Raw genomic sequence first — 27117 nt, 5'->3', positions numbered from 1 at the left:
TAAATGTTATAAATCACAGTTGTGTGTTATAAACTGCTGAGGTTCCAGACGGGTGGGATCTGTTACATAATGCAACAGAATGGGTGCCAGAAAGTTGCAAAACAATCAGAGGAAACTATCTGAAAGTCGATTTAGCATCCTTTTCTCTGATTAACTGTCTGGCATGAACTGTAATGTCCTGACAGTAAGCTCCATCCTGTTTGGAATACCAGACGTGTCGAGCTTACTGACAAACTGTAAGAATCATTAGCGGTGCATATAATTATTGTGAAGTTTGTGTTGAAATCCAGCTCTGAAGTGCACCAGAGGCCTCACACTGTCACTATGTAGCCAAATGTTTGCTCTTGTTTTTTGTGAACCCTGGACAGAATGGTACCCTTGGTACAACACCGCCTTTTCATTTAGGAAGGAGCAGCACTCATGGTCATGAATTCTGTTTCCTATGTCCTCCTCCTCTCTATGCATACACACAAACAAGGGCACTGGTATGAACTCCCAACTGGTCCGGCCATGTTTCTTTTCAGTCACTGAGTCAATGCATCACGCATCAGTTAGCTTTACACCCATTCACATGTATTTCCATCTTTCCTGTTCAGGGTCACAAGGAGCTGCAGCCTATCCCAGAAGATACTAAGTGAGATTACATCTGGACAGATCACCAGTCTAACACACAGATGAGCACACTGAGAATTTACCTAACCTGCTTGTCTTTGGACTGTGAGAGGAACAGCAAACTCCTCACAGAAAATTCAGGTGGTGGACTGATTCAAACCTGTTGTGTTAAACTGTTTCTGATAAATAAAAGAAAAAAAGAAAGAGAAGAAATGTACCAACAGAGTCAGCATCCATAGGCTACTTGTACTTTATAAACTCACATTGTAGTGTGCAGCAGGAGATCCTCACATGCAGAACTCATGGTCCACCTTTGGAGTGTGGACCAGTTGGAAACTAGTTGGAAAACACTGACTTGAGTTGACATACAGCTTCACCTGTCCATCAAGACTCCAAAAATTTATAGTAGGGGCGTGAATAAAAACACACTATGACACAGGTTGTAGATGCACACATGCTCACAAGCCTCCCAATACATTCTCAGAGAATATCCAGCACCTACAGTATTTCCATTTTTTTCACACAGCAATGCCCCACTCACCACTTTGTTAGTCTGAGTTTGTCTTTATAACAGAAATGCGGTACTCTTCTAGATCTAAGTTTTTACTTGTACTTTTACAGGTTGCTGTAAACAAAACTACACTTTTAATGTAAAACAGATTGAACACCTAACGGGCTTCCATACTCAGCAACAAAGCTAACACTAGCTGAGCTAGCACTGCAGTTACCTCCCAAAACATAGCATTAGGTGACAAAAATACTTAAACGCCACAAAAACGCAGCTAGTTTGCAATACAAGTGAAGAGAAACATTTTGTTTTTGAGTGGCATCTAGCTTGCCTTTTGGCTACCCAGAGGCAGAGACTAGAAATCCATGCTAAAGTAGCCTGTAGTTCTTCCATGCCTCCAACTACGTCACTATCATGTCAAATGACAGCGCTGAATACAGGAAGAACAACTTGAAATGTATTGCTTCAATTGACTGAATTTACCATCAACACTGTGGAGCAATTCAGAACAGAGGGAGTCTTCTAAATACAGGATATTAAATATACTTAAAACAGGGGAAATGAAATATAAGTACTGGCTCTGATAATAGCATGCCTCAAATAAAAGCCTGCCTCTCTCTTCAGTTGAGGTAAACAAAGCCCTGGCCACTATTTGAGAATTTATGGTACACACACACACACAGAAACACACACACAAACAAATGATAACTATCTTTGGGGAGACTTGCCCCACATATCCACTGTAGATACAGCTGTAGCAGCTCAAATGAGATGAATGTTTAAACAATAACCATTTTCTACTCCCCCGCCCTTGCATGTTTGAAGAGCAGGAGCAGCCCTCAGTATAACCTCCAACATTTGTGGTTAATGTTTGAAAAGCTACTGAAGTCCTTCCCAATTGATTTAAACTGCACTGTATATCTTAGCCTACTCAATTTTCCCTGAGCCATGTGACCCCAGGGATATCTGCCTGCTCACTATGTGACACTAATGGGCAGATTCCTGCCTGAATCTAGAAGATTACCACATCACACAGTCGCACTGACATGGAGGTGTGCACACACACTGAGTATAAATGCACACACTAACATTGACCAGACCACACGCATGCTCCAGGCACAGCCTCTAGACAGAGCAGTGCTTTCTCTTTGATGGCAAACAGTATTTATTCATGCAGAGTCTCATTAACTAGATCTCAGCGTTGATGTAATTATCAAAATACCATCAGATTCACAAAAGGTCAAATTCTACATGAAGAACATAAGCAAATAAAAGTGAAGCTTGCTGCGGCCACTTGGGCACTCATCCAAATGGAAAATGATGCTGCATGATGTATTCGATTGTATGCACACTTAATGAAATGAGAAGATGACATACATTCATTAATATAACTTCAATTTCAATTTTCTCAGTGGCATGTTGGTGTCCAGAGCAGAATGTGAGTAGGTAAAGGCACCTTCTTTCCAGTACACAAATCGTATATGTGTCAGAGGGCTAACAATTGGGTCAGAGCAGTGAAGACATACACAGATACTCCCAAATAAATACACATACACACTCAAACAAACCACATCCATTTTTTATCACATTTTAGATGATCAAATATACTACACAGTGGAGAGTTAAAACAAAATTTTTCACCAATTTTGATAATTGATCAATTGTTTTAGCTGTTTCATCCAGCAGAAATGCAGAACATTTGCTGGTCGGTTTCAGTCTCCCACCAGAATGAAATATCTCAATAACTATTGAATAGATTACAATGGAATTATATAAATGTGCAGACATTCATGTTTAACAGCGGATGAAACCTACTTACTTTGGTGAGTCCCTGATTTTTCATTTAGTGAAGTGAGTCACCAGCATGGTAGTGGTTGGGGAACTCTCATTCCTGATTCCTGTGGAGTGTTGCGCATTTGGGCCTATATCCTGTTAGTCACCTAGCAAATCCTGACGTTAGTTGATTTCTTCACTTTTCCTTTGTGGCTTTGAGTGAAATGTCTCAAGAACTATTGGGTGGATAATCTGGAACAGACATTAGTGTCCTCCTCAGGATGAACTGTAACTACTTTTCTACTTTTCATCTAGCATTATCATGAAGTCAAAATCTAAAGTTAACACAGTAACTTTGAGCATGCTAACATTCTGATTTAAGCATTTAGCTGTAAGTAGCCTACAGCCTCATAGAGCTGCTAACATGGCTGTCGACGCTTGTTTACTAATGTGTGGATTTAATAAATAAAAAATTAATAAATAGGGGTGTGACGAGCTGACTCGCGAGACTCACACAAATTACATTTTTCCAACGCTGTCAAGCCACACATTAATTTTCTCACACAGTGAAATACAAATGTATAACTGATAAGCGGACACCAGTGTACGCTGTGATAGTAATCAGCTGAACCTGCTCACGCTGTGAGTCCAGACTTTTTTTTATATACAATCAATGGTTTTTCAAAGTCTTAGACTGCGGGCCTCCCCTCAGACGAAGCTTGGGAAACATCGCCCCCCATAACAGTTTACTTTACTTGGTTAGTTTCGCTCAACTCCTGGATGCCTATTGGATCATGATCTCATGCCTATGAGATAACCTAATATTGTTTTATAGTACTATAACTTCTGACTAAACAAATAGTTTTTTTTAAAAAAGATCTGTCCTAAGGAATTTGATTGTTTCTGACTATGATGGGGGGGGAAACCGTTCCCCAAAACTACTGTATCTCTGAACTCTCACACATGTAGGTTATTCTCTGTGATCTCCTTTTGATAACTTACTGTATGCAATAAGGAATATAATATTGTTTCACTTACATTTACTGAGCTTCCCCTGAAACTGTTTGGAGTCCCCCTGGAGAGGCCCGCCTCGCACGTTGAAAACCTCTGGTCTAGACAGCTGTGACAAGTGGTAACGTAGCTGGTAGAGTTTTGCAACATAAACATCTGAAAACTAAAGGCAGCGTGCTCTGTTGAGACTGTGAGCTGCACTGTGTGGTGAGATTCCTGCCTGATCAAGTCTAATCAGTCTGAAGGGGGTCACTACCAGGGGATCAAATCCGTAATGCACAACAGAGTAAAGGGCAGATAGACTTCTTCATCATGACGTTAGTCTCATAATATTCTGACTATTTTCTGGACATGTCAGAGAACACAGATATGTGGGAGAGATTCTGAATGTGCAGAAAGTTTTCACCATGAGCAAAAAATCTGCTGAAAAACAGGAACTATTAAAGTGCAGGAGTTTATCCATCCATCGTCAACTGCTTATCCTGTGGGCAGCCAATCCCAGTTTACATCGGGTGAAAGGCGGAGTACACCCTGGACAGGGCACATAGACAAACAACCAGTCACACTCACATTTACACCTAAGAACAATTTAGGGTCATCAATTAACCTAGCCTGAACCCACGCAGACACGGGGAGAACATGCAAACTACACACAGAAAGGCCGGGGCAACTGGGGTTCGAACCCACAACCTTCTTGCTGTGAGGCAACAGTGCCTCACAGTTTACAACTAAATGAAAATTTAATAATTTTTCATTATGGTGAAAAGGTGCCACAGTCACATTTAAAGAGGTTACTTCCCAAAACAAAGACACAAAGAGGAGAAAAGCGTAAATGATGACTCAGCAGGGATGATTTTATTAGCTGCATTGACCTATATTCTGTTTTTGATTTTGAATCATCACCTTCCACCTGAATTTTGTGTTTCTCTTTATATAAATAAACTTAAAAAATCACCAGAAATTGGTGCAGAAAATTTCATCAGAATGCAGGAAATAAAATGTTTAATGCTAAAAAATTTCATATAATACAACATTAAAGATTTCTTAAAAATAGAGTTAAAATCTTGTATCGTCTCAATCTCGTGAAGCCAATCTCAAATCTCGTCACACCACTAAAAATAAATGATTAATCAAAAAAACTAATTCACAGATTAAGTGATTATAAAAGTAAGTAGTTGCAGCGTGAGTGAAGATACCAAGATAGAAGCAGATACAGTAGCATACAGAATATTAGCAAAATGTTTGTGTTTTTCAACGCAGTAGAACTGAAAAACATGCAGAAAATTTCTTACTTTACATCTCTCATCCTCCTTGTAAAAAAACTCTAACTGGCGATGTCAAGACTAAGGCTGTGTCCAAAATCACCCACTACTCACTATGTAGTGGACTACATAGTGAGCTCGCCATTTTGTAGTGCTGTCCAAATGTATAGTGATAATTATTATACCCTATATAGTCTACTCAGTGTATCCCAGAATGCATTTTGAAAAGTAGTGTACAATCGATGGTCACTAACCAAGCCATATATACCATCGTGCACTGCGCTGATTGAAAAAACTGACGGCAATGACGTAATTAACGGCACCGAAATAACGATCGGGGTAGTGTCCGAAAGTGTTGTTTTATTATTATGCCAGTGAGCTCCCTATATAGTGCTCTACATACTACTCCCTACATAGGGGGTAGGGAGGAGTGAATGAGAGGGGATTTCGGACACATCCTCTGTGTAAAGCTAACCCTGATGCTAATGTGGAGTCTGTTTATTACAAGAGTTAAATTTTCATGGGCCAGTTTGCAGATGCTTTGAGGGAAGGCAAGGCCACCCACTCTGAATTACAGCAAACACTCTCCGAGACAAATAACCACCTACAGGATTGTAAATAAATATGTGTTGAAAGCTCACTGAGGAGGGGGGAAAGGTGCACAGTCAGACAGTTAAAGTCCAATTAAACAAGCCAAATGTGTACGCATTGTGACAGGCCTTGTAGCTACCGTTGCCAGAGCATCAAATGTCAATTTCCTCTATGAGTGTTTGCATTATATAGATATTACTGTAAGCACCATAGGACCAGGGGGCATACATTAATTATTCAATCTTCTTGGCAAGACATACGGCACAATGAAATAGCCTATTAAAAACAGTCAACACCCATCTATGTAAAGCTGGTAATATGATGCATACATGTTTTTTTTACAGGATTTATAAAATCACACAGGTTTTCAAAGAAAAGATGTGTGTCTTTGCCACTTAAATGCTTCCAGAGTCTGAACCCAGTTGGGGCGATGATTAACATTTCTCAAACACCGCTGGAGAGCAATTTATTCCTAGTGGGTGGATGAGCAGTGCTTATGGGATATTTGCTGTGATTTTCTCAGATTTCCCTTCTGCCTTAGAGGAGCAGAAAGGAGTGAAATAAAGCTAGTCACTTATGTAAGGACACCTTCATTTCAGCCTACACTCAAAATTAAAACAGTCACAAGAAACCAACATAAGCAATTTTACGGCAGATGGAGAAAAAGCTCTAAGAAGCCCTGAACTGTGAAAGAGATACTTTCTTGGTTAACAGCTCAGCAACTGTATCCTATTTTAGAACTCCTCTCTCCTCAGTGCGAGGTATTTCTATCAGAACAAAGCAAATGTTCAAGGAGAGTGTGAAGCAAATTCTTCCAAGATATGCTTTTGATGTCAAGGCCTCTTGCTCTTTTTCAAATAGCATAACAAAACAATAAAAACCAGAAATAACTCAACAATCCCATACTGGAAATAAATATTGTAAATGTTTCTATTAATTTATCAGGCGGGGAAGAAGAATCCGACTTCTCTGTGGTTCCAAACTTGGTCATTAAATGGGTTACACCCATGGTGCTCACATGTTTCACCTCAGCTGTGACCCAGCAACGGTGTCCTGTAAAATAACAATAAAACCATTCATATTTCAAGGCTACACTTTGATCCATTTAAGGCTTCATCTATCCTCTCTTAGGTAAACAGAAAAAAACAAGAAGTGCTTTTACGCAACAAAGGAAAATCTGCAATCCTTCACCATTGGATTGAGTTCTAAATAACTGTCTTCCAATGCCGAGGCAGAATTAAAATTTAAATATGACTTAATCACATCATAATTACAAATTAATAAAACAAACTACTAGAGGTTGAAAAGTGAGTTGTGACATTAGTCAGAAAATGTCCTGGTATTTTAATCTGATGTATTGATTGATCTTAATGTAAAAATATTTACATGTACTTTTGCCTCTATCAGTGAAATATGTAAAAAAAAAAAAAATAAATGGAATGTACCAGAATTTGAGTATCAGAGCAAAAACATCAGCAGTTGACATTAAATTTCTATTTTTTATAATTAAGAACAAATTATTTTTCACACTGGCATCATGGCAGAAGAATATTGACAAAGTGACATAAAATCTTTGATTGATTGATAATTTGCTTTAATGAACTATTATTGATTCCAGCGGGTCAATAATGCTATTATTTTTTCTAATGTTAATAACCTCTGACCTTTGACCTATTGCGGATAACCTCAGAGTGAGTTTGGTTTCTGATCATGTGAGTCTGGATCTCACCCTGTCATACATTCTTATGCACAACCAGCCAGAGAATGTGTCCTTCAGCAGTTTGCCACGCCTTCATCAATCACCTCCTAAGGAGGTATTCACGAGGAAGACTGAATAAACGTCACCTCAGCGATGGGAACAACAGGAGTTTCAAAACTTTTTAAAGGACGCCTCCTCACACCACTGACATGTGCTTTTTAGAATGAGCAATTGCAGAAGCCATTCTGAATTCTGATACTGTGTCTGCCCTGAGCTGAGGTCCACTCAGTCTATTCAGCCTGCTTCCAAATTCCTCAGACTAGACAAATATAGTTTGGTCAAATAGACAAAAAAAAAAATAGAGCTGCTGCTCTAATAAAAAAACATGTCAGACAGACAGTCTGCTAAGAATAAAGCGCCTGTCACATCCACAGCCATAACAATGAAAATAACCACTACTGTCAAGACACAAAATGTGCTTGTAGCCAATAGGAATGTGCTTATTTCAAGAGCAGTGTGTACATTTGACAACCCGAAAATACTTTCACTATATTGTTATATCAAAATATAATATATATATAATATATAATATATATAATTATTAAATTGTTTCAAGTTATTGTTGAAAAATCCGTCTTCTGTTTAACTATATCTTTTTTTTTTGCCTAGTTGTGAAAAGGGTATAATTCCAAGAAGGAACTGCAGCACTTGTTCTTTTGACTCCACTAATTGTACATGATATTGTACTGATACTGTTGATATTTTTTGTTGTTTATAATGTTGTTCTACTAAAAAATACTAAAATTATTTTGCACAGTGAAATGTATTTTTAATCCGATATATCTATAAAAGACATTAACATAACACAGTGTCAAATTTGATGCAGTGTAATCAGCATGAAAACTGAAAAATATGCCAGCATCATCCATTAAACACAGATTCTTCACAGACTGAGTGCTTCTGCGGTGGGAACTCATGATGAAGCTGCAAAGGCTAGATTCAGTGTCCTGACCAGAGAACAGTGATGAGCTTTGTTCCTGCTTTGCTCCCATGGGACCCAGTTTGGCTGATGGTAATGGGCTTGTGCCCATATGGGGGGATCCAGGCCATCATCCAACATACAGGGATCCATTAAGAGGACGCTATCTGGGCTATAGAAGCAAATCACATTAAAAGGCATCATTCCTTGGGGGATAAATAAAGTTGCTGATGTGCTTTTATGCTGGACTTGAATGTGATGGTGATGATGAGTATTATGATGGCACACCTAATGAGGTTTGATAAGTTGCAATACTAAAAGAAAAGTCTCTTGATGCAAAATCATGGAAGACTTCCTGTTTATACTCTATGATCTTAAGGACTGGTTAACCCAAATAACAGCAAACACACGTTTTCTCACTTACACCCTTATACCCTGATATCTAGCCGTGCCATGTCTTGGTTTTATGTGCCCAGGTTTCAATCATCTGCCTCTGGGATTTTGGCCTCAGCATCAATGGGGTGTGTGGAATAGTGGCACTCATTATTATTTTTCTGTTTTATTTCTGTTAATGAGGGCGGCCACGACCTTCTTGCCTCACAGCAAGAAGGTTCAAACCCCGGTTGCCCCGGCCTTTCTGTGTGGAGTTTGCATGTTCTCCCCGTGTCTGCGTGGGTTCTCTCCGGGTGCTCTGGCTTCCTCCCACCATCCAAAGACATGCGGTCTAGGTTAATTGGTGACCCTAAATTGTCCGTGGGTGTGAGTGTGAGCGTGAGTGGTTGTTTGTCTCCTGCCCAGGGTGTACCCCGCCTTTCGCCCAATGTCAGCTGGGATTGGCTCCAGCCCCCTGCAACCCACAGGATAAGCGGGTGACGATGGATGGATGGATTTCTGTTAATTTCCTTCCTCATATGTTTTTGTTGTTAAATCACTTCCTGTTCTTCTGTCTTTTCAGAACTTTTACTTCCGTTCTTTGTATTTTCTTTGTTTGACCGTTTTCACATGTCTCGATTACCTAATGGGTTCTACATGTGCCTCATTTTGTCACCTCCCTCTTATGTTCTTAAGTCTCTGTCTTTGCTTCAGTTGTTGTCAGATCATTAGTTGACTGTGTCTTCACAGGTTTTTGGATTACCCTGTGGATTTATGGCTTCATTGTTGGTTTTGTTTCCTTGGATTTCTGTTTATTCTTGCTCTTCGGATTATTATTTCCTGCATTTTTGTAAATTCTTTTCATTCTGTTCATTAAAATCATTAACTGCACCTGCTCTGGCTTAGTGTCTGCATTTGGGCCCAAATCTCTTGTCTGTGTGTCAGCACTCAACACATTATAACACGGATTATGGTAGTAATCTTTACTCTTTACCATTGACGGCAACGTTGCCCTGCACGATTGCTCTAAAAGTAGATCTGTGTATCATCAACTTCACAGCCTTTAAAAATACAGCTATAGGGAAACTTCACTGATTTTGCATGTAAAGGTCAGTTTACTCGTCACAAGAAGTACTACTCAGCCTGTGTGTCTTGTGTGGCTCTGGAGGGAGCTTTCTAAAATCTTTGCAAATTCCCAAAAGTCAGGATATCTTGGACTCTGCTGCACCAATTTTAAAGCATTCTTTTTTAAAAGTAAGTTAGCATGCTGATGGCAGCATTTAGCTCAAAGCAATATGAGCTAAATGAAAATGAAATCACATACATTGTATTGACGTGGAGGGAGAAACATGTCTCAAAGCAAACACAAATTAAACCAAAATTATCTGCGTGGCCAGATACCACCAGAACTAAATAAGAAAAGGTGGGCCTTTAATTGTCAGAACCCATTTTTCATTTCCATTTCAGACAAAGAAAAACTTGCTCTGGGATCACCATGTTTCCATCCCTGCCCCGAAAGGTACACAGCTACAGCACAAGTGGTGCAAACACAAAACACATGCGTTATTAAGCTTGTCAATCAGCTGCCAAATCACCACAACCCTCAGATCCAGTCAGTCAGCCAGCCGGGCAGGCAGACAGTCAGTGGGTTGGGCCAGATGCGGGAACAGCTGTCCGCCACTTTCAACTCACTGGGGATACCTGGCTTGGCATCAACTGCTAGCAACAGACATATCTCTGCCAAATGCTGCATGTGGCGGGACGGATGGACAGGCTGTACCCAGGCAGTGAGGTGAAGGAAGGGATAGGGCACACCAACTGCTGCTCCAAGAGGTCAGCCTGACAAACCTTTGGCTGAGTGTCCTTAAAAGCCTCGCAATCATCTCTCCATCACTCTGGAGCTGGAGGGCTGAGGGTAGAAAGGTTTAATGGCACTAATAAGGCCCGGGGAGACAGGTAACATCATCCTGTAGGTCGACCAGCGACACAGCCACCCAAAAAGGAGTGGAAGAGGGGAAGAATTATTCCACTGACATTATCCCAATCGGAATTTAACTGTCAAGTAGTCAGGGAGAAGGGGGCCAACTGACTGTAATAATATTCAAAGCAGTCACTGATGTAGCTTGTGTAGGTGTGTGTGAGCCTAATAAGTGTGATTCTAAGAGTGAGTGAGAGTGTGCACGCATACATCTGAGGATGATTGACTGAAAGGGAGAGAGTTATCAAGCCGTTCTCTCCGTGTGATTTCAGCCCCTCTCTGATTTCCTCATCATCACCCAATGTCAGTTTCACCATCAGGTAGAAAAGCAGTGAACACTGGAGTGGACATAGATGAAAGCAATCAATAGTTGACTACAGGGGCCAGGCGGGGTGAGCCAGGGTAGCCATCATAGAGCTCATCATCAAGCTGCATGCATGCAGCCCTCTGGGACATTGCATATGATTTGGGGCTCATCTACATGGATTCGGCATCTTGCACTGCGTTTGGCCTTTAAAATTTGCTATATATTATCACTTTTAAGACATTTACTGTTGTAACTGAGGTTAAGCATTACAGCTAAAAGGTGAAAACCACTGGCAAGCCTCCTGCAGGGTAAACCCGGGCAAGGATCTCGTAATTCCCACCATGTCCCCCCTTTTGCCTTTTCCCTGCTACAGAGCACTGCGGCTCCTGTGATGACAGCTAATAGGACTCTGGGGAGGGAAAAACAGTAAAGAGAGCTTGATTTAAGTACTCACAGTTTTTCCAGGGCAGCCAAGCCATAGAAGGAGCCATTCCTCAGCAGGGAGATCTTGTTGTTACTCAGGTTTCTGTTTAGGGGCAAACGATATGAGGGACAGAAGATGAGGTGAGCATACAGAATGGGTGAAGGGAGGTACATTTTGTAAAATAGAGCTGCAGGAAATTAGTTATTCAAATGGCTGATAAATAGTTTATCCTCTCACTGTCAATATGTTGGCAAGAGATAAGGATTTACGTCAGATGAGATTGCGGTTGTAAATTACTCATCCCAGCCACGTTTCTGTCTTGTTTATGGCCGTTTGTGGTTAAGATAGGTAATGATCCAACCCACCCCAGTCCTCCACTCCCCCATGTTAAAATATCAGCCCAATAGAAAAGCTTAAAGAAACGCCTGTTCAGCATAATTCAATCATCCATTGCTCACATTACAACAGCAAACAAATCAATGAAACGCACCACAGGGATCTTGAAGTGATGAATTAATATTCAGAGGTGATGCAGTGCCTCCATTTGGATTATTTCAGTGACAGTCGTCACTTTGTTTTCTTTTCCTGCCCACTTGTTTGGATGAATTATGTCTGTGCTGACCTTTGAAATGAGAAACTATATGTTCTTCAGGTGATGCATTTGTCTGGCAAGAAAAGAAAAGTAGTGCTTGGACAGGACATCCTGCTGAGTGTGTTACTAGTAGGCACACACACACACACACACACACACACAAACACAAAGTCTTATCACATTATTCAACATACCGGGCCTTGGGACTTGAGCCCTCAAACCTTAACACACCAGACTGAAAACATAGACACAAATCATACACACACACACACACACACATGCACCTACACTTATACTATACTTGTGAGGTCTCTCTGTGGACTGTAGTATTTCCTTAACCCCTACTACCTTAATCCCCAGCACTCTGTGGTTATTGTTAACCTTTAACATAACCTACAAACCTACAAACCTAAGTCTTATAGAGAGGATAATGACAAAATGTTAATAATGACGTGTACACACACACACACACACACACACAAACACACACTCTCACACTATAAAACATACAGTACAGTCCGATGTTATTTTAGAAAAAAAATCCCACAGTGACTTGTTAGGCCACATAAGGCCGAGTGCCAGAGACATTTCAGACACGGGATAAAGTCTACTCATCCACCCTGCTAACAACTTCCACTATGTTTGTCCAGTATAACCTGGCCACACTAAGCCATAAGCACCTTAGAGCCAGTTACTGCTGGAAACACAGTGATAGTGACAGAACGTGACAGCACAGGTAGTGCAGTGCACCACATGAGGATTAAGAAATGTTTTTGTAAGGTTATAGGCAAGGGAAGTGGGGTTTGTGTGAATCCTTTCAAACAATTCAAAATACTTTACATAAGGCAAATAATTGAATAAAATACAATAAAATAGAAACAAGAAATACAGTTTCAGTAAAGTCATAAATGGCTCCAAGTTTAAAGGCTGTGAAATATATTTTCTAAATTAGCTTCCCACTACGGGCGATGGGATACTCCATGAACACAATATTTTCTGCCAAAGTTCAACCAGTTTCAGCTTAGAGATTTGTCTGGACTGTTTTGTGTGCTCTTCTCTTCTGGTTTAAAGTGCGGGTTTAGGTTAGGAAGTGCAGTAGGTAATGCCACATACTTCTGCGTACCAATCAGATTTTAAAAAATCTAAGAGAAATGTTGAATATTTTGCTTTTAAACCAATATAGAACTTCTGACAGCCCATTTTGCTGGCTTGTATTTGGTGTTAGTTTTGTTATTAAAAAGCTCAGCTTTGTAAAATCCTCTAAAATCTTGCTCTCCCTCTCATCACACACACACACACACACACACACACACACACACACACACAGAATTTCCGACAAAGCTGTAAGCTGCACGGTAAAACAGGGTGAGCAGCTAATGATTTATATTGCGCTTATTCTACAGCCCAGATTCACATCATTTTAAATACACCTTGGATGGCGTTTCTGGATTTCATATCTGCTGAAATATTGATTGCTCCAGCCAGCTCTTAAATCATCCGCTGCAGGGCTGCTCTGTGTCTGTGACGCTGTGGATTTGTGCATGCCCATGTGATCTGCTGGCCGGAGCACTTCTTTGCATGTGTGATGTTGTGTATCTCCTGTCAGCATATGACCACACACACACGTTCACAGACACACACACTTGCACAAGGTCAGCTCCCTCCCTTGCTCTTTTCTACCACCTTCCCATCTTTCTTTAACAAGGTTCTGACAGTGATTGGCCAGGTTTAGGGAGGAGAGGGGTAATTGGGATGTGTCACCCGTCTCCTATGTGACGACAGAGCGCTCGTTATGGTTGCAGCAAACGTATACTCAATTTTAACCCTGGGATTAAGCACTGGGTTCCCACAATGCATTGTGCTGAATGGGCAAATTGCTGGCCAAACTGCGAGGGGAGCAGAGCAAAACTGTACACTGAAAATGTCACGGTGAAGACTCGCACTGCACAAACGCACATGCAAACTAGTCATACACAAAAAAAACTTAACATTTGGTCAGAAGAATGTATGAAAACTTTGTTATTTTCTAGACAATGAGACAAGAATAAATAGTCTAAAACGTTTGTTTCTTAATTTAACAAGCTTGCTTATGCATATTCTTTGGGGAAAGTACCTATATTTCCCCAGAGTGATAACAGTTGTCTTTGCAGGAAAAGCATGATTGAAAATAGGAAGTCCCCTTTCAGCGAAAGGCCAGGATGGACACAAACTTGTGTCAGCAAATTCATGTCAACATCCAAGATTGTATTTACATTTGGGTCTGCCTCAAAAGCAAACTTCTGAGGATATCATGTCTCAACTATTTCAGAATTAGACATATTTACAAATAACTGGTGGCCAAGTAAGTCAGAAAAGACTATTAGCAGATTTGGAATTTATAGTCATTAGTCAACAACTGATCAAGCGGGAACCGCCAGGTTTGAAAAGTGAGGCCACCCGGAAATAACTTAAACCTGCATTCTATCGAATGGCCAGCAGGGGGGCGACTCCTCTGGTAGCAAAAAGAAGTCGAGGTTTCAAAACGGCAGTCCAGAAGCCATTGCGTGACGTCACCTTGACTACGTCCACTTCTTATATACAGTCTAAGCAACTGATGTAAGAAGTAGAAGTAAACAAAAGCAAGTCCATGGCCATGGATTTTATCAGCTGAATTTACAACTGTAGCTAAAATATTTTATCGGCTTTATCTAACCTAAAACCCTAAACGGATGTTCCAGTCACCGTAGCCTACACCGTAGCCGGATGTGCACCTCCTCAAAAATGTAACTACACATCGGGGCAACACGGACCGTAAGAACTGTGAGTGGTCGGCTGGGTAGGCTCATGCCTCCCCAGCCGTCAGGAAGTGCTCCGTGATTTGATGAAGTAGCGGCCAAACCAGCGGCTGTAACACAGTGAATAAATATATTTGACTGTCACAACCCGAGCAAAATGACTTGTTTCACTATCAGAATGTGATCCATCTGGTCGATAACCTTTGAAAACTCTATAACCACACGTATACAATTTTACGGTACGGACGGAAAAAGTCGATGCTGTAGCACTACTGCCAACTAGCGTTTGGTGGTGTAATTGCAGAACAACGGAGACACCGATGCACAAGTATAAATGCATGGCTACGTGCATAGCTACGCCAAAATTATAATAAAGATACCATTCTCAAAACTTTCTAAACTTATCTTAAAATATTTAGTAATGCTATTATTATAGCCCATGGAAACCATTTCGGCATGTGGAGAAATCCGAAGGCTGCCATGGCTAGTTACAGTTGCTATTGGACAATCGCTCTTCGGGGTCTGGGTTTAGCAAACGGTAATAGGACATGTGGAATCTTGTAAAATACCTCTCTTTTACCTAAAATCAATCAGAATACCTGAGCTGTGTGGGAATGGACCATAAGATTTACAGAGAGCCGTTAAGGGAGGTAAAAGTGTGTAAGCAACAATTCATATGGATTTTTATTGTTGTTGATCCAGACATCAATATACTACTGGGTTTCTGTCAGTTTGCATTCATCTTGACACAAAGCTCTTTGAGAGCAGAAAATTGCAGCAGATATAAGCCAGCATGGAGTCAGCTGGACATGGTGAGAAACTACTTGGAAAACTGAACGGGTCAATTTCACAATATTTCACACAGATTTATTTGTTTATTTATCTATTTATCTAGGACCTTACTCTAAAAGAGCATCACTTCATGTTCAGAAAAAGTGCAGCAGCTCTCTGAAGGTAGTCGACGCTGAGATCATGGGATACCAATGCTGTCACTGTGTTTTGTCCCATGTCTCCCTTCTGTTCCCCAGACCGCTACACCACCTCCCTCTGCGGACGGACATCCCACTCAGGGACAGGCAGCCTCTGTTTGTGCAAACTCAAGCGTGTCCTGTGCTGTGCTATGCTGTGCCTATGTGTGTGTGTGTGTGTGTGCGCGTGTGTGTGCGTCTGCTTGCCGACCTCTGCATGCCTATCTCAGGCTTCTGCGTAATGTCCAGGAAATCACAGGAAAAACCGAATTGAACATTTTGTAAACAGCCCATGACAAACTTCTGGAGCGTCCGTCCAAACTCTCTATTTACATTATCAATTATGTTCTCTGCGGATAAGCTGATCTCAATGAGGGAGGAGCACGGCTTCAGTATTGTCTCTGTGGGCTGCAGCAAATGGTTTATGTCATTGCCTCCTGTGTTTCAGTACCAGCCACAGCCAGATGCGTATAGTCTACATACAAGTAGTTTTACCACAAGCGTATACCTTGTAATTCTTGCACTTTTGCAATTCTGCCATTTGACATAGAGCATTTTTGTGTGAATATGGGTTTTTTTGCGAGCTCAAAATCACAAGGTTATGATGTTGTTGGATAGTTTACTATTCATTCTTTTTTACTTCCCATTTAATCAAATAAATATATTCAAAAGTCTTTTTAGACTTGCAATGAATGTTGAGATGGTTTATCAATCGTCCGACAATTAACAACTATTTTTGCTAACTGATTATCATTTAAATCCTTTTTCGAGTAACAATGTCAGACATGAGAGGGTTCCAGCTTCTCAAATGTGATGTTACTGGTTTTATATGATAAAAAACTAAAACCGAAAAAAATCTGGGCAATTGGTTGGACAAAACAAGCAATTTAAAGACTTCACTTTAGACTATGATAATGAAAGTAATCTATAGCTGAAGCCCTAAATTTCAGAATTCGAAAATCAAAGTTTGCTTCAGTCCTTAGTCCTCAGTCCTTAGGTAGGACTGATTGAAAAATATTCATATCAATTCTTCCATAAAACAGGAGCTCTGGCTCCCTCCACGCCATAGCTGGGATATTTCTGTGAGGTCCAACAAAAAAGTCATCTAGAAACTAGCCTGCCATGCACCAGAGACATCCAACTATATTATTACAGGAGAACAGAATCAAAAATAGCTTCAGCAGACGCCATCCAACACAGCAATCGTGAGGACCAAGTGGAGTAAAGATCACAATGTGAGCTATTACAAACATTTAGATCCGCTGGCCTCAAGGTTTAGCCACGTCTCTTCAAACAGCCAAACCCATCCGTTATTTTAGAAGATCGAGTTACTACACCGAGCTTACTAAAATAACATGTTTCATATCTACTAATATTGACCTTGGACTGGAAAGAAATGTTGCTTCAGGGGTTACCTACAGATGTACATATTAACAGAGCTTCACATGGTCTCTGGATGACAGCACCATGACAGCAGGGACACCGCTCTACACAGTACGTTTACAAGTTTTTGTGGTACAACTGCACCAATGTGCAAAAGGACAGAGATATATTGACTGGTTTTGCAAGACTCAGTTATAATTTTTAAGTGATTTGCCTCACTCTGGTTAGTTTCAGGATCCTGTCCCATAAAAGCCTGGCTAGAAATGTTAGGACTATAACATTTTGATGCTAAGAATAAGTGGTGTGTTAGCTAGTAGTGCATATTGCATAACTACATTAATAAAATACTTACTTACTTACTTATTGGATATAATGAGCTCTTTTTGAAATCAAAGAGGATTCAAGGAGAAGCAGCAACTTCCTCCACTTAACAGGAAACAGGTGGGCAAATATGAGAAATGTAGCCTGAACACTTCATCTTAGATCCTGAATGGCAAAAAACCCAGAATCGCTATGTTCTCACGCTAATTAATCTCTTATCGAACATTTTATCTCTTAAGTTACTTTTTATTAGCCAAGAGCAGTGGGGTATAAAATGTAGCGAAGCCTGCGAGCCAGTTGACCCCGCTCCCTGCCATGCTGAGCCTGATGTTTCCTTGTGAGGAGTGATGGCAACCATTAATGCTGTGCATATTATACAGCCACATACACTTTATTCCACATGAGTTGGCTGACTAAAATAATGTTAAGCTAATGTTAGTAGGCTTCTCATTTTTAGCCAACACTGACTCCAGCTTTTATAATTAACATTAATTCTAAGAGCAACTTGACAAAATGCCATACTAAAACTTTCGGCTGTGTGTGTGATTAATGTGCAAACCACTCTGAGCAATCTAAAGGGGACTGTGTGTTTTTGCAGTCCAACAAGACCAACAGAGAAATGAGTAATGTCTGGTGAAATAACATTGCTTCAGGTCACTTTCAGTACAATGCTCATGTTACTGTAATATTTTCTGTTCATCAACTTAATGGTTCTGCATCACCTCCTCCTTGTATTTTAAGCAAGCTTGTTCACAATGACGTGTGCACAGTAAGTAGGCTACACGTTTTTCAATGTGTCACATTAATTAAATTAACATTTCCTATGCTGGTCATCTCATTTTCCGGTTGTAGCAAGCAGATGAAAAAAAATGTCTTTTAGTGCCTTCTCAGCATACAAAGAGTGGATTCAGATCTCATCTGAATCCTCCAGTTTAGTTCATAAAAACATTACTTACTGAAGCCAAACCTAAACTGATTTGAAAAGAGACTCAAACGTTTATTCAATTGTGGATTCAGTTTCAATAAAATACTTCTGAACACCAACAGTGTTCAATATGAGATAGATGCTGCCAGTAAGCTAGACAAGAAATAATTAGTTGATTGTCCTAAAGACAAAGCAGTGTAAGGTAGATGTTAAAATACTATGTGAAGCAAAGTGAAGGACCCTACGACTACCTATAATTACTTGGCTGGAGTCATCGGCGATCTGAGAGTATCCAGCTCACCATCATGTCATGTAACCACGTAACATCAGTGACTTGCCTTGATTGAGCTGAGCAACATGTGTGGATGGTGTGGGGGTGGCATTTGAGTGACAAATATACAAGATCACACCTGTCAATACTTAAATACACACACACACACACACACATACACACACACACACACACACACAGTGACTTTCCTGATTCAGACATACCAGCACACAGCGCTGATAAAGGCCTGCCAAGGCTCCTGTGAGACAAGCAGGAGAGCCAATATGCTTCCCACTGTGATCACACCCTGCATCAGAAGCAACACACATCAGGGTTTTAATCACCTTGTTTTGCAATGAGTCAGGAAATAGGGAAAAGACAACAAGCTTCTAAGTTGCCCACCTCTGCTCTCAGATTTATGATCCTTTAAGTATCTTTAGTATTTACTCAGTGGTGTACGGAGGAGGCAGGGATAGCAAAGCAGAGAAGTATCCTTGGCAGACAGCGTATTTATCATAACCTAATATTTTTAGATAGTAAGTCTGGGTTTTGACAGATTCTTGGTTTTTCAAGGCTTTAGCACACTTTACAGACTCCTCTCTCCCCCGGCAGTCATGAACTCTCGATCACTGAATCATTATTGTCTAAAGCAAAACTGATCAGCTGTTTCTTTAAAGCCCGCCACAGGAACAGTAGTTACAGAGCTTTCCAAACAGCCAGTCTGAAAGCGAGTGGACCTGTACAATCTCTGAGTGATGTATCAATATATGTCCACAGAAGCCTGGAAGAAACCTTGACAAAATACTAACCCTTCGCTGGTAAAGAGATGAATCAATAGCTACTCTTTAAGGAGACTGGCAGCTTCTAATACGCAGCAACATTAAGGATCGGCCCCGACCTCACGCTTCTTGAGCACACAGATAACACAAGGGCAAATGTTCTTGGCTTTAGCTTTCGTAGAGCTGAAAGTGCTGGAAATCTAAAAGTATTACGCCCTCTGGGGCTTAGACGGCTGATATTGGAGAGAGCACTCATCTAAAGATGAATATTTTGTTGTTTTTTAAGTAAATCTTCCATTTCACTGGAGATAAGCACGAGAGAAGCCAACAGAGGGGCCAGAGAGAGAACGAGAGATTGGCATGGCTCCTTGCATGCAGTGTGAGATGTTAGATACAACATATTTTCTGGGTCATTTTGGTCACATCTCTTTAGAAATACAGCCAGCTCTCTATGTATATGTGTGACATACCATTTAAAGCGTTGTGTCCTGATGCTGTGTGTGCTCACAGGGTTTGTCAGTGAGTTAATGCACAGGAGAATATGGGCGGGCGGTGTGCATGTCAATGAAATATTCATGTAGAAGTACTCAGAACTCTGAAGAGGGTAGAGCACAAACAGCACCTCGGCAGACGAGAAAAAAAGCCCCCAAGGAATAACAGCGAAGGGAAAATAAGAGAGAGGGAGTGAATAGGCGAGAGAGAATACAGAATTATATTTATAGCGATACAAAAAAAAGAGAGTATGCAGAAAAAGTCACTTTAAGGAAAAGAAACGAGAAAATGAATTGTGTTCTGACATGCCAGCTTTGTTCACGAAGATGAACAGAAATCAATACTATTAATACTCCTTTGATCGTGCTATAGCAGATCTCGCAAACTGTCCACCAACAGTGTAGCATCATTTAATTTAAAAGCCACCAGCGTATTTACAGCAATGCTTCCTGTGGTGTCTCCTGGGTCCTCCTCTACACTGGCATGATGACTGACATGGTCCTGTAGTGGTTTGGATCCAGCTACGGCAACATCCTGATCACTTCCCTCTAGACACCGCAAACAGCCCCTCCTGTCTGTCTTTGAAAGGATGATGATGATGATGATATAGAGGGCCCACAGAGCAGGCTACTTTATGCCAAACACCTCCAGGATTTGGGTTCGGCCCAGACCAAACGTACTCATTTCGAACTTCGAATGGGACAGAACCAGGCTTTGAAAGGTTTTGTTTAAGGCTGCTTGCCAGGGTTCATTTTGTCAACAAAAATGATTAAAAATACATAAATGAAACTCAAACAAAACTAAAACAAAGTAAAAAGTAACCTTTGGAGATGAAAACCAGATGAAACAATTTCTTACAATTTCACCAAAAGCTTTAACATTAATGTAAACAACAGATGAATGGACAAATGAACAAATGGAATGGAATGTTTTGATGCAAACTTCTTATTTTCTTTGCATGCTTCTACATAATCACATATAAAAGATCCTGATTGAAAAAAACTGATCCTCAACTGCCTCTTCACACATCCAGCAGTCACAGAGCAACATTATCATTCATTTGAAGTGACGAATGTAAGTCTCTTTTAGCTCTGTTTTTGGTCTCTGCTAAAGGGAAATATCGGACCACTCTTTAACCACTAATGATCCAGTCTGCTCACCAGCTAGTCGCTGACTTTGTCTGTATGCCATTTGGTGCTGAGCAGGTAGCATTTAGCGGGTGAACACAAATGACTCAATGAGAGAGGAGAGCTTAAAGTCATACAAAGCTTCAGAGAACTGAGCACTGCAGAGTTGGGTAATAATCTGTATCACTACATTTCACATTCAAATACATTTATCTATATGATTTGATTTATTTGGATATTTAGTTATGTATTGTTATAATCAATATACAAATATTGATTATGGTCGCTTTAACATTACTTTTAGTCGTCTTTCGTGTTCAGAGAATATGGGTATGAACAGAGGTAAAGTAACAAAGTATTTGTACTTCATTATTTCACACCTCTGTACTTAAGTATTTATATTCTGGATTTGTACTAGAGAGCTGCATTGGGATTGGAATCCCACAAGTCCCACGGGACCCAACACACGTGGGAGCGGGCGGTTTTAACTCAGGAGTGGGCAGTTAAAAGATGATAAGATGGAGTCAACAAACAAAGTTGAAAAGAAGATAAAAGTGACTGGGTTATACAATACAAGACCAAAGCAAGGCAAGTCTGAAATTTGGAAAACTTCTCAGTTGTTACTGACAAAAATGAATGCAATGATTTATGTCGGTTATTCTGAACGTTGAGCATAGCCCAAACATTTGTGTCCTTTTGTTTGTTGAAACTTTTACTTTGCTACATTTCTAAGCCAAATAATGACTTTTTACTCTGGTGCATTCCGCACGAGACCATCGCCAAAAGAAAAGAAAAGCTTGCAGCCCACCTAAGTGGAGGAGAACTGAAAAACAAATATATGTGCGAATTGACTTCGCATCGCTGATTTCTGCCTGATCAGTGATCAAGTGATTTCAGTTAGTTTTGGTTTCCACCTCCTTGTGACATCCTGACATACAGTCCCAAACAGTTTGGTGTCTGTCAGACAGTCTAAAGAATACTACCACGTCAGCAGAGTGATGATGCAGTGTAATCCACTGCACAGTATAGGAAATATTCACTTGTCCTCTTGCGACTCGCTTTTATTAATTGTGATTTACTTTAACTGCTGTATTCAACTGCTTTCTGTAAGATCTATAGATTTGAATGTGTGGTACTTTGTTTTCTTTTGATAAAACCAGGTAATTTCTTAAATAGTATTTTACTGGATGACTTTTAGTTTTAATTGAGTAACATTTTAGTGTGGTATCTGTACTTTTATTTAAGTAGGAAAATTGAGTACTTCTTCCACCACTGGGTATAAATGAAAGAAAGATCACTGTAAGCCGTCTAAGACCCCAGCTTGATGTTCACTAAAGGAATATTGCTGCAATATTATTTATACACTAATCAAATGACTAAAATGTGACTTTAAATAATATAGATTTTTATTAAAAGGCTAAGCCAATATCAAAATCAAGTGCCAAAATTTACACAGCTTTTTGTTGGACTACAATACAGTTTTTAATACTCTGGAGTGGCTTACAACACAACAGCGGGGAAGCAGTTGTAGTTCTTTATAAGACGTTAGTAAGAAGTTTCTACATTTTTTTCCAGTTATATACTGTAAGTGCACAGTGTGTTTCTCTTTACATTCTGTTTCCAGGAGTGAGGAGACTCGGTTACAATCAGCTGTTTCTGTGCGACAAGCTCCTCCTAGTCCAAATAATCCCTTTGTGGCAGTCACATCACTGAGCCTCACTCTCAGCTGTCAAGTGACGTTTTACCAAAAACTTCCCATCCCCACGTTCCCAGCGTCCTCTCTGACACTTCCTCTATTCCTCGGTTGGCTCTTCCACTGCTTCTCCATCTCTATCTCCTATCTTCACTCTATCCCCTTGTCTCTTCCACAATGTGTCCCTCGTCTCCCTCGGACAGGTGGTGACTCCTCCTGTTGGCGCAGAGCCTGAGACAGGTGTCGGCTACAATTTCAGCTGCTACTCTCTGCAGAGAGGCAGTGCCCTTGCTGCTCGGCAGCGTTGAAACCATTACACCAGATAGGTCCCAAGGTCAACAGAGCTGTCAGGCGGAGCTCCAAGTCTCCCTGACTCCCCTCCCCAATGGACGATAAGGAAAACAATCTGAGGTGTTAATCGGGGGCATTGTGCTACCCAGAGTTACTGACACACTCTTGCATAAAGTTAATGTCCATCTCTCTTATTTTTGCTGAGGTTCTTTCATTTGCTTGTGAAGTTGTTTTTCTTAGGTATTTGCAAGGCTGTGCAATATTGCAGGGTTCGTTCCTCATAAACATTTTATAGCAACAAAGCCCAATCTCTCCCTTTAATTAGAGGTGACATTTCGATCTGGGTTAGTATACTTGAACGTGACGCACTGTGCTTGAGCTGTCATTGGGGAAATTAATCTACAAGAATCTCGTAGTCTACATAGGTGGTGAAATCAGGAGAAAACGAAGGAAGCACGCAAGGAGACATTTGGGGGATTTGATGGGCAGTCTACAGGGGGAGATCGGTATGTGCGTACTTCCCTTCATATATCTGTTTATTTGCACAGCACATCTAAACAAAAGAGTGAGCAGGGAGGCCACTTCAGCCTGACAAAGGTCACATTTCCTAACGCAGGAAAACTGCTTCCTGGCCAGCTAGACCTCAACTGTAGGATTTAGTTAACGGAGGAATAGGACTGAGTGAGGAATAGGCTTATTTATACTGGTCTAATCATAACACAGCATACACACAGCCACAAATTTCTCTAGTGAACTTAGGAAAAGGTGTCATTCTGTGCGAGAAGCTTCAATCCGAAGCCAGTTAGTTTGTGCTTACTGTATATTGTCAAAGCACACCTCAAGCCTTATTGTGACTTAGTGTGATTTATCTATGTAGACCACTTTAAAAATCAAATTGTGTTAGTACCTGCAAGCTACAAAACAGCTCCAGTCTGAATGTTGAAAACAAAGCCTTTAACAACTCTGCATAAAGGAACAAAAGTACCCATGCCTACACGGAAGCACCACTCCAAATAAATTGCAGTAAGCAAAGTGCTACCATTAATCAACTGTGCTCTTAGTTCAGAATGAGTGGTCGACTGTAACTTGTCAAGGGCCTTTAAATTTAGTATTTACTTTCACTCTCCGAAGGCAGACCTCAAGTTTCCAAGAATAAAACAGTCTATTAATCTAGCAGTCAATCTGTGCACCTGCAGAGAGAGGGGCAACGTGTGGGGAAAGTTATCAACCCCTCAAGTGTTTGAAGTGCTATTTCATCTGCAAGAGAGAGACACAGATGAATGCTAAGGGAGGCTTCTCCTCGTCTAAGTGCAAAAACTATGTTTGAATAACGGTAAGAGGGAAAAGATTTATGCAGAGGTGAAAATTTAACAACACAAGACAGGTGAGGCTCAAATGGTGGTTCACACAGGGACAATAGTTCTCAAACGTGGGTTCTGAGGACCACAACGGGTCCAAAAGCACATTAAGCAACAGTTAGGATCAGTAGCCTAATACAGTAATACGAGCAAGGTTTTCAAGGACATGCTGCTGCAGCCAACTATCTTACAGTGTAGACGGTATGGGTGCAAGATAGATATGGTACTCATCAGTTTCCTACGTGATAGCAACATAGCAACAAGAGGACAACTACACTATCATTTTAAGTTATAAATGTCTCCTACTAAAGCTGCGTCAGTATATCACACCTGTTTTCAAATTGCAAACTTCTGTTCATCAGAGCAGATCGCAGGATTGGCTAATTCTTGATGCCCCACCAGTAAATACTGAACTTGGTAAGACCGCCTTCGGGGTTATATATAACTTTTCATTTTAGACCTTTTTAGAGATGTGTGCTTGTTTCTGATGCTGTTCATATAAGCTTATGTATGACTGGCTGCGTGTCTTATCTCTGTTCTCATTTCTTCTGCTGTACTCAGATGTTTCTTGAAAAACAGATCTTGATTTCAATGAATTTACTCAATTAAATGAAAGTTACAATAATAATATTTTTCATTATCAATTAATCTCTTGATTTTATTTTTCAATTACTTGTTTAGATTGTTAAGCCCACAGGGACGTCAACTCTAATACTAAACATATTCCATTTCAAATTATATACAACACAGAAAAGCAGTAAATGCTCAGGTTCAAGAGGCTGGGGTCAACAAATATGGCATTTGGCATATTGATTCTTTCCTGATTAAGTGACAATTAATAAATTATCAGAATTGTTACTGACATATTGATTAAACAGCTGATTGTTTCAGGTCAAATAGACAGGTATACTATTATTGGACTAATCAGTATCCACAATACAATGTTCTGTTGGACGGTCTTTGATAGGGAAAAAGTATGAAATACAAGCATTTTAACAAGGTTCTGTTTGCAATTTTATACCATGACAAACTAGCATAGAGGCAACTATTTCTCACTGATTGCTATTTAAAGTCATCTTATCTTTTTTCTTTTTTTTTTTTGCTTCCCCAAGGTGTTATTGCAGTGCTTCTATAATGTTGGTGAGTTAAGCAACCGCATTATGATATTTTAATCCATATAGCATCATTAATATTCATAATAATACAGTTATAAACTGCAGTTTGTTGATTTATTCTGTCTGATACCCTTCTAAAACTAATTTATCCTGGATACAAGACTTACTGGTGAATCTGTTGGAACCTTATGGAATCAATTTATAACACTTAATGCTCTTGCCCATGCGTTTAGGTTCCCAAACTGGGATTTAAGGATCTCCAGGGGCCCTTTAGGGAAAAATTCCATCCACTAGACAGTATCCCAAGTTCAGAAAAAGAAAATTAGTTTGGACTTCTCACTTGTATTGTTTGCTACAATTTGCTAAAGTCCAGATCAAATATCTGATTCAATACAAAATAAAACATTTAAAATAAAAAATAAAAATCCAAAATCTGGTTGGGGTCCTGGGACGTGGTCCTGTCTGTTAAAATGAACACTGTTAATGAAACCTACTTACAGAGAAACGGTTCTGTTGGGTAAGAAACTTGGCTGCAGGGTGTCCATCAAGTCCACATCATCACACACAACTTTGACTCGGACGTGCTGCCTGCTCAGCTCCTTGGACCTCTCAGCCGAGCAGTGACAGCTGTCAACGATCAGGTCCGGACAGTTTCTGTTGCTCAGGCTCGACTCCCACAGCCCGACTATTACGCACAGCAAACTCAACGCTCTCATGGTGGACTGAAATCCTTTTAAATACGCGCTCCTTTCAAGTTATATCCTCCCAGCTTCTATGACAAGTCGGGACCATTTCACATTGCCTTCCGTTACATTAAAGTGCAGCCTGGAGATCGAGCTGCAGTCCAAATCTCACGCGTTGCTGCTCACCTGCCGCGTCCCCAATAGCTGTCAACTTTCAGCGCTACTTTTACGATTAAACCCGAGAGAAAAGTAAAACATCATGGGTGTGAAAAGCTGCATCTTTGCCATTCTGTGTTATAGTAGGTCGTACAACCTGCTTTCTGTGCTGCGGCATGCGTAGGGAAAACTTCCAACGGCGCGCTTTCAAAGTCCGGATAAACTTTACTGCGACACATCCTCTCCAAGCGGCGGCATGAATTAAATATGTGGCTGGGGAATAACATCGTACCCAATCATCCACTTAAAATCCGTCTCCTTTCTGAGCTACTGCATGCAGTGTTGTCATTCACTCTCATCATCTACTTCTTGCGCCCTCGGACTTGTTGCGCAGTGTCCAGAAAGTCCCTCCCAGCCTTGTCCTGACAGACGTGGGCTTCTAAACTTTTCCTATCCCAAATAAATACACGAGGCCACAGACACCCATTTGATAATATCTGATATCAATCAATCACAATAGAGAAGACTGTTTCCTTGTATTCCTTTTGTTAATTGGGAAGCAACAGTGAAAGGGGAGTTATCACAGGATCAAATAACAATGAAATTAAGCTTTTTCTCAACTGTGCCACCTCCAATGGTCCCTGAAGATCCCTGGGCCCAAATTGTAGGATCT

The 27117-nt window shown here is 40.5% G+C and overlaps 1 protein-coding gene across 1 annotated transcript in view; it reads right to left on the bottom strand.

Annotated features, from left to right (window-relative positions):
- The window catches only part of LOC123984480 (adhesion G protein-coupled receptor A2-like), a 38335-nt gene extending 11551 nt beyond the window's left edge, over window positions 1-26784 (bottom strand). Inside the window, exons 1-2 of the mRNA XM_046071394.1 lie at window positions 26104-26784; window positions 11547-11618 (exon numbers count right to left, since the gene is read on the bottom strand). Of these exons, the coding sequence (XP_045927350.1) occupies window positions 11547-11618; window positions 26104-26321 (290 nt within the window). The 5' untranslated portion in view covers window positions 26322-26784. The remainder of the gene's footprint in view (window positions 1-11546; window positions 11619-26103) is intronic.
- Window positions 26785-27117: the final 333 nt, after the last annotated feature.

The sequence above is a fragment of the Micropterus dolomieu genome, linkage group LG15 (assembly GCF_021292245.1).
Source record: "Micropterus dolomieu isolate WLL.071019.BEF.003 ecotype Adirondacks linkage group LG15, ASM2129224v1, whole genome shotgun sequence".
NCBI classification, from domain to species: Eukaryota; Metazoa; Chordata; class Actinopteri; order Centrarchiformes; family Centrarchidae; genus Micropterus; species Micropterus dolomieu.
The sequence above is the reverse complement of the archived record's forward strand: the minus strand, read 5'-3'. Positions and strand labels throughout refer to the sequence as shown.